At 39.5% G+C, this 13539-nt stretch overlaps 1 protein-coding gene across 1 annotated transcript in view; it reads right to left on the reverse strand.

Moving 5' to 3' along the window:
- Nucleotides 1-13539, reverse strand: part of RALGAPB (Ral GTPase activating protein non-catalytic subunit beta) — a 102162-nt gene that overhangs the window by 77745 nt on the left and 10878 nt on the right. The window contains exons 2-3 of the mRNA XM_037734420.1: nt 6468-6683; nt 2675-2877 (exon numbers count right to left, since the gene is read on the reverse strand). Of these exons, the coding sequence (XP_037590348.1) occupies nt 2675-2877; nt 6468-6653 (389 nt within the window). The 5' untranslated portion in view covers nt 6654-6683. The remainder of the gene's footprint in view (nt 1-2674; nt 2878-6467; nt 6684-13539) is intronic.

The following is a 13539-nucleotide window of genomic DNA, read 5'->3' on the forward strand; positions in this document are numbered from 1 at the left end:
AAAAAAAAAAAAAAAAAAACTGCTTTAGAAGAGTGATAGTGAATGATGGCCAATGGGTCAAATCTGGCCTGCTATCCATATTGTAAATAAAGTTGTATTGGAACACAGTAATGATCATTCATTCACACATTGTCTATGGCTGCTTTCATGCCATTCCAGCATAATTGAATAATTACAACACTATATGACCTGCAAGGCCTAAAATGCTATCGGGCTCTTTGTTAACCCTGCTTTAGAACAATATTATGTTTTTTTAAAGTACAGTATAGGCTGGGCATGGTGGCTCACGCCTGTAATCCAAGTACTTTGGATGCTAAGGTGGGCGGATCAACTGAGGTCAGGAATTCAAGACCAGCCTGACCAACATGGTGAAATCCCATCTTAAAAAAATAATAATAAAGTACAGTATAGTATATGTGAGCAATCAAAACTTTAATCAACTTTAAAAGATGATTTACTCTTCACTCAATTACAGATAAAAATCAAACTGATGGGCAAAAGAGAAAAGTTACATTCTTTCTGACATAATCTCTAACAAAATGGTAAAGGCAGTTCCCTCTAATTTGAATGTCAATTTTTATAAAACCAACTAATTAAGTAAACTTAGATGATAGTTTTGTGAACTATCAGAATCAAATAAATAACTAAAACTTCAAATAATGGGAGATGAGATCATAACACCAATACTTAGCATTGAAAATATTCAGCTAATTTTCCTAAAACATTGGCCAGGAAGAGAACTCTTATTCTCAGTTGAGTACCCTCTCAGAACTTACTAACACTTATGCAAACACACTTTTGAGAAAACAAGGTAATTACTAAATAGCAAAACAATTTATAAGGTAGTCATGTTCTCAAAAGAGTAAAGTTAAAGGTGCAGGCCTAATTAACTCAAATGCCATTAATTTTTTTCATCTATATAAATTAACTGAGCACTGAGAGGTAGTGGTGTTACAAAGAAGAAAGAGACACAGTGACAATACTACTCATGAGACTGTCCCAGGCACAGAAAAGCCCAGTAGTCTGCTATATAAGATAACAAGAAAGCATTACAACTATTATACCATTTTAGAAGAATCTGCTTATAAACAATATTCTAAGTATTGCTAAACACTTCCTGTTTCATTTGCATTTTTGTTTTTGTTTTTGAGATGGAGTCTCACTCTGTCACCCAGGCTGGAGCGCAGTGGCACGATCTCAGCTCACTGCAACCTCTGCCTCCTAGATTCAAGCAATTCTCCCTGTCTCAGTCTCCCATGTAGCTGGGATTATAGGCACGTGCCATCACGTCCAGCTAATTTTTGTATTTTTAGTAGAAACAGAGTTTCACCATATTGGCCAGGCTGGTCTCGAACTCCTGACCTCAGGTGATCCATGGGCCTTGGCTTCCCAACTTTCTGGGATTACAGGTGTGAGCCACTGTGCCCAGCCCATTTCCTGTTTTTAATTCCATTTGAAATTAATAAATACTAGCAACATGCATTTAATTCACACCTCAGATAAGTACTAAGTACTAAAACATCAATACTGACGCAGGTACTGTGGAAGCCTAAAATATGGACAACACAGTTCCTGCCTTCAAGTTGGTTGGATGGGGAAAGGAGACACACATTTTAAAAAATAATCAACAAAACAGTGAGAGGTACAAGAGTGATGCAGAAAGTATCATACGGGTTCAGAGCAGGTGCAATCACTGTGGGACTGAGTGGTTAGGTAGGACTTCTCCTCACAAGGCAGATTTAAAGAACCCACAAGAATGAGATGTAGTGATGGAGAGAAGGAAGAAGACAAAAAGACATCATGATGAGAAAGACCTTTAAGAGGTCTTAGGGGAATGTTTGATGTGTGAGTCTGGCTAAAGAGCAGCGCTCATGTGGAATTAAGAACAGTAGTCTGTTCAGGAGCCACACTACAGCAGGCATTTCATGCTGTTTACCCCTGAGCCTACAGACCAGAGCTCTTAATGGAGACTTCTTTTTTAATTCAGATTTTCCAAAGTAATCGTCCTTCTATATTTATAAAGTTAAAACTTACATAGCTGGTTTTCAAAGTCCCTCACCATATGACAGACCAAAAACCCTAACCAGAACTTTACCAACCGGAGACATGCCCTACTGCTCCTTAAAGGTATCCTACATTATGATACTTAAGGCCCTTGCCTCAGAATATGGAAAAAAAAATCAGTAACAAACTATCAAGAGGTATCTTTTGGCTTAAAATAAATTTGCCCATAATAATTTCAAGTGTCTTCATTCTCTCATAGGAAAGATGCCTGTTAAGGTAGATGCATTTCCCTAGTTGTCTTTAGCCTAAAGAGAGACAAGAATTGTGATAGGCAAAAGCATATATTTTTTTGAGTAAAAGGGAAAGATGTTACAGTATTTTAATATCTAACAGTTACGAGATTTTAGAAGCAAAGCCAAAAACCTTTAAAGAAAACCTATAAAGTAAACCTTATATAATGTTTACTAGGAGTTTAAAACTGTTAAAAACTCCTAGTAAACATTATATAAGCCCATCTCTCCTAACATTCACATTAATACAATCTTTAATTGAACACATGGAATCATTGTTCAGATGATGAACAATGAAATCAGCTCCTTATACTACAGTAACATTTATGAATATTTTACTATGACCCTGTTAATGGGCAAGATAGGCAGGTATAGCTTACCTTGGTACAAAAAGATTTTGTAGGTGTTTTAGTATACTTTGAACATATTGATTCGGCTCTTTAATAATTGGCAATGGAATAGAATCTTTCGGCAACACTAAAGCCATAATCCAGTCTGTATATACATCAACGCAGTATTTTACAGTCTCTCCATCCAATGGAAGGGTCAGTCCATAGCAAATTACTTCCATGGTCCATTTTACCTAGACAAAAGAAAATATCCACATAGAATTATTATGCATGCCTATCTCAGTAGACTGATTTAAAATGTTAACCTCTTTTACTGCAAAAAGCCCCTAAATTGACAGTATATTCGTCTCAGTATAAATATCAGATTTATTCTAGAGAATGCATTTTTCACATATCAAACATACAATTTCCCAAGCAAAGGATTTAAGAAGAAAATAAATTACTTATTTTTAAATATTAAGCCTATGCTGGTTTTTACCCTTTAGATAATATTATTATTTGCTCTGTGAACTAAAAAGTAAATATAGATCATTTCAATTTTCCATAGAGATTAGAGATGCAAAAACAGAACATTTTAGAGTTTTTTTTCTCCACTTAATGTGTATGAGTATATGTAGCATTTAGAAAATCATATAGTCGGTCACATTCCATCTCCAGATTATGCAAATGAACAAATAACAGGAAGAAAGATGAATTGTTTGACTCTAATTTTACAACTGTTTTCTATGCCCCCCCCCCAAAAAAAATGTACTTAAGATGAAGAACAAACACAGCTGAGAAAGGATTGAAGCTGGGTAAGATATTAACAAGGCATTTAGCTGCACTGAATGAGTCTCAGCCTCCTGACCTACCTGAATCAAATCCTAGGGACTGAGAGAACTTGTCTAAGAGACTGCTGAACCACTGCCTGCAGTCATAAAGAATTGCAGAGATTAAGTAATCTGGCCCAAGTCACTGGTGTATAAAAGGTGGAGCTGAAAACTTGAATCCTGGTCTTCCAACTAGAAGGTGCCACTGGGCGCCTTTTTCCAAAATGATTTTGGCACATTAGTCTACTATTATTCTGTCATGTAGTAACTTGACCAGTTATGTCTCCATCTATGAGAAACCCTAATTTGCAAAAAAAAAAAGAGGAAACTGCATTCCAGACATTGTAAACTGGAAAGCTTAAGTGAATTCCAAACAAAACTTTGAGACAAATTACTAAGCAATCAGTGAACACTTATAAAAGAGAAGCATGAGGCTGGGCTCATGCCTGTAATCCCAATACTTTGGAAGGCCGAGACGGGTGGATCACCTGAGGTCGGGAGTTTGAGACTGGCCTGGCCAACATGGAGAAACCCCGTCTCTACTAAAAATACAAAATTAGCCAGGTGTTGTAATCCCAGCTACTCGGGAGGCTGAGGCAGGAGAATCACTTGAACCTGGGAGGTGGAGGTTACAGTGAGCCGAGATCACCCCACTGGACTCCAGCCTGGGCAACAAGAACGAAAACTCTGTCTCAAAAACAACAACAACAACAAAAAAGAGAAGCATGATCCAAGACCCAACTTACTCAAAAAGATCAAGTCATGCCAAATGAGCTTCATTCTTTTATTAATAGGGTTACTATTTAGAGGGCTGACAACGATGTAGTCCTTGCAGTTTGCAAAGCACTTTCATAAATACCACCTAGCCATCACAATAACCCTGTGTAGACAGAGTAAACTATCCTTACTTTACACATAAGAAAACAGAAGCTTAGCAAGATTAAGCAATTTGGCACAAGTCACTGGTTTATAAAAAGCAGAGCTGAAAACTTGAACCCTGGTCTTCCAACTAGAAATTTGAAGCTATTCTCACCATGCCATTAACAGAGTTCTCTGGCAAATGGGTATCTGGGTATTGGCAAGAAATTTGAACAGACCCAAGATCTCCTTGTGGACAAGATGGAAACATATGGCCCAGAGAATGGTAGAATGGCTAGATTTACAACAGGTCAAGATATCACATGACAGAGTAACAGTAGATTAATGTGTCAAGATCATGTTGGAAAAAGGTGCTTAGTGGCATGCCAAAGTCTCTGCTAAGATTTTAAGGGAAAAAAAAAACATTATATGTTGATCATCTGTAGACATCACAAAGCTAAAAAGGATGACCAACTTATTGGACAGAAATTCAGGATTCAAAAAGACTTTAAAAGCTTAAAACCAAAATCAAATCCAACAAGATAAATATATGTATTAAATTTTTAAGCTCAAAAGCAACTACAAAGGCTAAGGGTAGGAAATATATGGTTTAACTGCATAAATAATAAAGAAGCCTACAACAGCACAATGAAGTTGTGACTAATTTGGAGCAGGGTGTAGCAAGATTTAGCCACATATGAGAAGAGATTCTAAAAGACACTGCAGGTCCCTAATTATCAGATAAAAAACCAAGGAGAAGATATCTTTGGTGACATCTTCACACAATCATTTAATTTTGTAATTCTAGAGGACACAGTGAGAAAGGAGAAAAACAAGGGCTGTACCAGAGCACCTCTATCTACTCATGTACCATCTCATCCCAGGAGAAGGCAATAAGGAATCCCCAACGCACCAGGAGAACCACTAGGGCCTGTGCTAATCCTCAAGGAGAAATCTAGGGTCTTCTGAAGAGAGAAAATGCTGAGGACCTTTACTCTTCAGTGACCCACGGCTGAGGGATAACTGCCCCTAGAACTACAAGTTTTAGTCTTATATCTAAGTCTAATCTCTCCTTCATAAGAAACCAAAAAGCAAACAGAAAAAAGGGTCTGAGAAATAGGGTACAGGTTTTGCTAAACATGAACTCTGAAGGTTGCATGAGCTTCTTCAACACAAGGGACAAAGTTTTAATCCTGCATCTTAGCCAGAATTTATATTAGTAAGCTCCTCTATCACTCCGTTCTCAGGGCCCCATCACACCTTCCCAATGGCAATTTAACTTCAGCCCAGGCCGCTGAACCCAAGAAAGAACAAAGGGCCAGCTTCAGGGCAAGCCATTCCAAGAGCCCCTACCTCTAGAAACAGCAAACATCCAGCCTGGGCAACAGAGTGAGAACACCATCTCTACAAAAAATTTTGTTTTAATTAGCTGGGTGTGGTGACACATGTCTGTATGTAGTTCCAGCTACTTGGGACTCACTGGCATGGAAGAATCATTTGACCCCACAAAGACTGAGGCTACAGTGAGCTGTGGTCATGCCACTGCATGCCAGCCTCAGTGACAAAGCAAGACTCTGTGACAAAAAAAAAAGAAACACAACCCCAATTCCAATCACCTAGGCTTAGGCCAGAAGGGTTTGGCTTCTCTGCATCACTCTTAAGCCTGGAAGCTAGGAAGGGGCAGGTAGGGACAGGAACAGGGAAAAGCTTAAGCACAGCATACACGTTTTCAACTCGACATAAGATGAGTCTTCAGTCAGAGGCCATCTCGAGGTAGGGATGAGGCCTTCTAAACACACTCTAAATGGAAATCAGAAGACTGAGGCTAGAGCTTTGGGGAAACGGTTTGATACTGAAGTCTCTGTCTTGGCCTTTAGCTCAAGTGGAGAATTAACCATAACTAGTAAAAAGTCCCAGCAGCAACACAGCACAGCTCATTTCTCATAACCTCCATAAACTCTGAGTCCCAGCCCTCAACTCAAACAAGATCAAAATTGCAAGTCACACTACATTGGGCAGAAATCCATTAGAAAGCTGACGTTATTCTATTACAGCTCTTTTCAAAGAAAAAAGAAAAAAAAAAGTCAACATTAAACAAATTCTTCAAGAACAAATGTGCATTTTCTTACAATAGAATGAAATTTAGAAACACTTACTTCTTTGTCAGTTTTTAACAAACTCTCACTACCAGCCACTGAAGGGGTACCTAACACCTGCCCAAGAGGACGGACTACAGCATTTGCCACCTCTCGCCCAACGTTCTCTGGATAGCTGTGCAGCACACTGGTATGGCCTTTATCATTCTGAATCACCAAATGCAGTGACCTCCACTCAGAGTACATTGTGCCACTAAAGTACAATCCAAATGGCACCTGAAAAGACAAAACAGAAATGCATGTCAAATTATACTACTGAAAATTAATAGAAATAAGTAAAACAGATGTATAGACTTTTGGTATGATAAAGAATGCTGCAAACATCTTGCCTCTGAAGACAGAAAAAAATGTATCTAAATGTTCTGGGAATGTCCCAGAACCTCAGGGTGAGATTAGATAGGAAGGCAGATCCTGAAGCTCTCTGAAGCTACAAGAGCCCTCAGAAGCCCTGGGGCAGAGCTGGAGAAAACAGCGATTGGGCAGGGAAATAACATGATTAGATAACGGGACATTCACAGCATGAAGGAACCCTCGAATTCAATGGTTTCAAGATAGAAAAACATGGGAGAATGGAATGGCCTAAGTAGGAAGGGGAAGACAGGAGAATTTACTAAGACCCAGATTTTCAGTCAACAGTTTCAGAGTACCTACTAGCTGCTGGATACATATCCCTGCAATGTCTCAGCACTGTCCTCAAATTGCACTTAAAAATTATTTGAGACTGTTTCATTCTCCGCAATAGTGGTGATGAAATGTTCAGTAGTGGAACACTGGGAAGTCACAGTGTTCTTCAGGAAACATATTAAGAGCTGCCACTTATGCTGGGAGCAGTGGCTCAAGCCTGTAATCCCAGCACTTTGGGAGGCCGAGGCGGGTGGATCATGAGGTCAAGAGATCGAGACCATCCTGGTCAACATGGTGAAACCCTGTCTCTACTAAAACTACAAAAAAATTAGCTGGGCATGGTGGCGCGTGCCTGTAGTCCCAGCTACTCAGGAGGCTGAGGCAGGAGAATTGCCTGAACCCAGGAGGCGGAGGTTGCGGTGAGCCGAGATCGCGCCATTGCACTCCAGCCTGGGTAACAAGAGCGAAACTCCGTCTCAAAAAAAAAAAAAAAAAAGAGCTGCCACTTATTAAGCATTTACTACATGCTACTCATATCACTAAAACAACCCTATAAACATTCAGTAACATTATCCCTGTTTCACAGATGAAGATGCTAGAGCACAGAAAGGTTTGCTTCTTACCTGAAGCTTCAAAGTTGTAACAGGGTGGAGCTAGGGTTTTTTGTTTTTGTTTTTGTTGAGACAGTCTTGCTCTGTTGCCCAGGCACACTGAAGTGCAGTGGTGTAATCTCAGCTCACTGCAACCTCTGCCTTCCAGGTTCAAGCAATTCCCCTGCCTCAGCCTCTCAAGTAGCTGCAATTACAGGTGCATGCCACCATGCCCAGCTAATTTTTGTATTTTTAGAAGAGACGGGGTTTCACCATGTTGGTTAGACTGGTCTCGAATTCCTGACCTGAGGCGGTGATCCACCCACCTCTGCCTCCCACCCAAAGTGCTGGGATTACAGGTGTGAGCCACCGCACCTAGCCAGAGGTGGTTTTCAACTCACATCTGTTAAGCTCCATGGCATGGTCTTAGCCATGACACATGCTGCCTCTCCCTATTCCATACACTGTCCAGGGCATGTACTGCTCTTGCCTACACTGTACATACTCCATGAAACGATACGTTAAGTCTACTGCACATATGAGGGATGTCAGCTGCAGAAAACATATCCGTATGAATGCAACGTAAATATTACAACCATAAATGCCACACTTATAAAAAGAATAAATGATGGTTACCCCTTTCCAATTCATTTCTGTTAACTTCCACTTTCTACTTGTTCTGAAATATGTTTGCCCAGCAAGCAGTTTAAGCAAACTACATAGTTATTATTAATGTTTAAAAGGTTCTATACCTAGCTGGGCACGGTAGCTCACGCCTCTAATGCCAGCACTTTGGGAGGCCGAGGCAAGCGGAATGCAAGGTCAGGAGTTCGAGACCAGCTCGGCCAATATGGTGAAACCCTGTCTCTACTAAAAATACAAAAATTAGCCAGGCATGGTGGAAGGCACCTGTAGTCTCAGCTACTTGGGAGGCTGAGGCAGGAGAATCACTTGAACCTGGGAGGCAGAGGTTGCAGTGAGCCAAGACCACACCATTGCACTCCAGCCTGGGCAACAGAGCAAGACTCCAACTCAAAAAAGAAAAAAAAAGTTCTATCCCCAAAAGCTACTTTTTCCTTAAATTGGAAAGAGACTGGCATTGTTTAATTTTATCCTGAGAAACCTCATCCCAGCTCACCAAACATCAACAGCATATGACACTTTTCTAAGACTAACTCTACTGAAGTATAAAGAAAAATACTTAAAGAATTTTTTAAAAAGAAGAGCATACAACATTTGAGAATCACAGACATAAAGAATGAAAATCAAACTCTTTAGCATGAGAGTCAAAGTCATTAACAGTGTGGTCCCAAACTATCTTTCTTTCTCCTTTCCATACACAGGAATCCATACATTTTCCCTCCCATCCAATTCAATCTACTCAGCTTCCTTTGGAATCTGAGGGACTCTGGGCCCAAGTACCCTTCAGTGACCCTATAAACATCTTGTACTCTCCCTCCTCCTCCTCTGGATCCTTCCCTGAAAATGGGTAGGCAGAAGGAATGGACCAACATCTAACAAGACACTCACAATTCAAAGGAAGGACAAATGCATCTGACCACTAAAATTGCCTCAGTTTCCTCATGATTTATAAGGAATTCCCCAAAGGATATCCTGGTGTCCCCCTGAAATAAGTACTCTCAACAATATAAGGGAGAAAAGGGAAAGCTCTGATAGGGAGCCACCACCATCAAAAGACAACTAATTTCCACACATATTTTTTCCTTGCTTTTTAAAATTAACATACATACAAATACTTACATATATACTACATACATATACATATAGTATAAATATATACACACTGTATAGTCTCTTACACAAATGCATAAGTATATTATGCTACAGGGATTTCTGTTTTAGTGTGGTTTTTCACCCTTTTCATTTTTGTTAGGCTTCATTCCCTGTCCAAATAATTTACTTCCTTAACAGACAACCCTGTTAACATCTTTTTTTTTTTTTTTAACTGTAGTTTAGGTTCTGGGGTACATGTGCAGGTCATGCAGGACTGTTGCATTGGTACAGATATGACAAGGTAGTTTGCTGCCTCCAACCCCCCGTCACCTATATCTGGCATTTCTCCCCATGTTATCTCTTCCCAACCTCTCCACCCTCCCCGTCCCTCCCCTAGATACCTCCCCAACAGACCCCACGGTATGATGCTCCCCTCCCAGTGTACATGTGTTCTAATTGTTCAATACCCGGCTATGAGTGAGAACACGCAGTGTTTGATTTTCTGTTCTTGTGTCAGTGTGCTGAGAATGATGGCTTCCAGATTCATCCATGTCCCTATAAAGGACATGAACTCATCGTTTTTTATGGGTGCATAGTACTCCATGGTGTATATGTGCCACATTTTCCTTGTCCAGTCTATCACTGATGGGCATCTGGGTTGGTTCCAGGTCTTTGCTATTGTAAACAGTGCCGCAAGGAACATACGTGTGCATGTGTCTTTATAACAGAACGATTTATAATCCTTTGGGTATATACCCAGTAATGGGATTGCTGGGTCAGATGGAATTTCTGTTTCCAGATCTTTGAGGAATCACCACACTGTCTTCCACAATGGTTGAGCTAATTTACACTCCCACCAACAGTGTAAAGTGTTCCTATTTCTCCACATCCTCTCCAGCATCTGTTGTCTCCAGATTTTTTAATGATAGCCATTCTAACTGGCAAGATGGTATCTCAATGTGGTTTTGATTTGCATTTCTCTAATGAACAGTGATGATGAGCATTTTTTCATATGTTTATTGGCCTCATATATGTCTTCTTTTGAAAAGTGTCTGTTCATATCCTCCACCCACTTTGGAATGGGTTTGTTTTTTTCTTGTAAATCTATTTTAGGTCTTTGTGATTCTGGATATTAGCCCTTTGTAAGATGGGTAGGTTGCAAAAATTTTTTCCCATTCTGTTGGTTGCCAGTTCATTCTAACAATTGTTTCTTTTGCTGCACAGAAGCTCTGGAGTTTAATTAGATCCCATTTGTCTATTCCCTCCTATATTTTGCACCACTCAAAACTTTCAATTTTTTTTGAGATGGAGTGTTGCTGTCACCCACGCTGGAGTGCAGTGGCGCAATCTTGGCTCACTGCAACCTCCACCTCCCGGGTGCAAATGATTCTCCTGCCTCTGCCTCCCAAGTAGCTACGATTACAGAAGCATGTCACCATGCCCAGACAATTTTTGTATTTTTAGCAAAGATGGGGTTTTGCCATTTTGGCCAAGCTGGTCTCAAACTCCTGACCTCAGGTGATCCACACACCTCAACCTCCCAAAGTGCTGGGATTACAGGCATGAGCCACTGTGCCCGGGTTCAATCATATTAAAATAACTTACATACATGCATAGCTAGGATTGTACAGGTACCTCATGAATATCCTTCCTACTAATAACAGATTCTTTTTAATGGCTGAGTAATATTCCATGGCATTTATATGGCCTAATTTACTCAACCAGTCTCCTAATGATGTGCATTCACTTCATTCCCCAATTTTTCGTCACTAGGAAATAATAATGCAATAAGCATACTTGTTAATATACCCTTAAGCAGTGTCCTTTTTACTTCTATGGAATAAGTTCTCAAGTTAAACTCCTAGGTAAAAGGGTATATGTGCTTTTAATGTTATTAGGTCTTACCAGATTGCTTACCAAAAAAAGTCATAACAATTGCCATTTACATTAGGAACAGATAAGAGCCATTCTCTCATTTACCCCACTCCCTGCCAAAAATCAGCATTATTTATTTATTTGCCAACTTGATAGGCATAAAATAAAATTTCATTGTTCTAGTCAAATATTTACTTTTATTTTATAGCTTCTGGCTTTGAGTCTGGCTTTAGAAGGTTTCTCTCTCCCATCCCCTCTATCAATGTTTTTCAAACTGTGGGTCACAAAACTATCAATGTTTTTCAAACTGTGGGACATGAAATAAATGCTATGGATAGTATTTCTGTTTTAATTAGATAGAACAGGATGTACAATAAGGGCATCACACATAGTGAAGCTAAGCAATGTTTCTGTGAAACTTGTTTCCTTTGTAATATATGCATATGATCTGGGTCACAATAGAAAATACATTTATTATTACAGGTCTTAGTCCAAATATTTGAAAACATGACCCTAATGTGAATATGCAGTCTCCTAGATTTTCCTGCAACGTAACTGTACAATTTTTCACACTTAACTTTTACACTCACCTGGAATTTACTTTTGTAAAGTGTTGTAGGAACGTCCAATTTTACTTTCTTCTAAATGTATGGTCAGTTGTGTCAGCATCACCTCTTAAAAATACATTCTTTTGCACTAAACTGAAATACTAATTCTGTCATATACTGAATTTTCATTTATTCTAGAATCTATGAAACTTCTGTTCAACTAGTCTATTCCCATGCTAATCCATAATGATTTAAGTTCAGTGGTTTTATACAATGTTTCTTTTCCAAAACTTTATTGTCTTCTAGGCATTAATTCTTCAGTATACAATTTGACCTTTATCCAAATCAAAAAAATCAACAATAAAGCCTTGCTAGAACTCTAATGGGAACTACATATACCACCCTGCCAGCCTCATCTTCTACTGCCACCTTCCCACAAACATCCCAAGCATTGGTCACAAAGAACTACTGATGATTGCTCAAACCCAGCAAATTCTTTCTTACCCTAGGTCACTGATCATACTACTCCCACTGACTGAACTGCCACTCCTTGCTTTGATCCACCTTATGAAGTAGTCAGCCTTCAAAGCCCAACTCAAATGTCCTCTCTTCGGTAAAACCTTTCTTGACTCCTCAGACCAACTCCTCTCGTTGAGTGCCTATTACTGGCTGTTCACATAAAGCTGCCCATTAGCTCATTCGTTAGTAGTGTACAGATATATTAACCACAAAAGTGTCAGCCTTTTTTGAATGGCGACCTCGCCACCTGAAAGTCTGAGTCCCTGGCACACAGTGGACATTGAACATGTGTTTCAGAGTGTCAAGGTTTACTGATAGGAAAAAGAATATTCCCTTTATTCCACTAACATATGCCCAAAAATGTGTATGTTATATTCAAATATAAATTGAAAAATGTTCATTTGTTTGAAGCTAATTACTAGTAAAAATAAAAGCTGGATGATTCCCGAATATTAAAGGAATATTTCATATTCAGTGTCCATCACAGACAGCACATTATTGAAAGAAAACAGGTTTTAAGAAGGCCAAAAAAAAAAGGAACAAACTAGCTCTCGAACTCTATTGTACACTTAAGAATCATCGGGCAAGGAGAGGGTCTATCTGAAAATGCAGGCTCCTAGGCCCCATCCAGAGAAAGCTCAATTCCACAGGTCTGAGGTGGGGCCTGAACATCTGCATTTTAAAGAAATGGCTACCACCCTCCCAGTTCTGAAGAGAGGAGTATACATTATGAAAGACCAATCAAAATAGGTTTAATAGCTCTTAAATCCTTCCGGCAAACTTTTTAAAGTTTTTAAATGTAAGAAATTTTCATTCTCTAAATGTATTCATGTTTAAATGATTAAATGTAAGAAAATGAAAAATGTTTTCAAGAAACATGTAAAGTAGAAAGATACAGGCTGGGCATGGTGGCTGACACCTGTAATCCCAACACTTTGGGAGAAGGAGGCAGGAGGATCATAAGGTTAGGAGTTCGAGACCATCCTGGCCAACATGGTGAAACCCCATCTCTACTAAAAATACAAAAAATTAGCTGGGCATGGTGTCACGCACCTGTAACCCCAGCTACTCGGGAGGTCTGAGGCAGGAGAATCACCTGAACCTGGGAGATGGAGGCTGCAGTGAGCCAAGATGGTGCCACTGCACTCCAGTTTGGGCAGCAAGAGCAAAACTCCACCTCAA

The sequence above is a fragment of the Cebus imitator genome, unplaced genomic scaffold (assembly GCF_001604975.1).
Source record: "Cebus imitator isolate Cc_AM_T3 unplaced genomic scaffold, Cebus_imitator-1.0 Scaffold18, whole genome shotgun sequence".
Taxonomy (NCBI): domain Eukaryota; kingdom Metazoa; phylum Chordata; class Mammalia; order Primates; family Cebidae; genus Cebus; species Cebus imitator.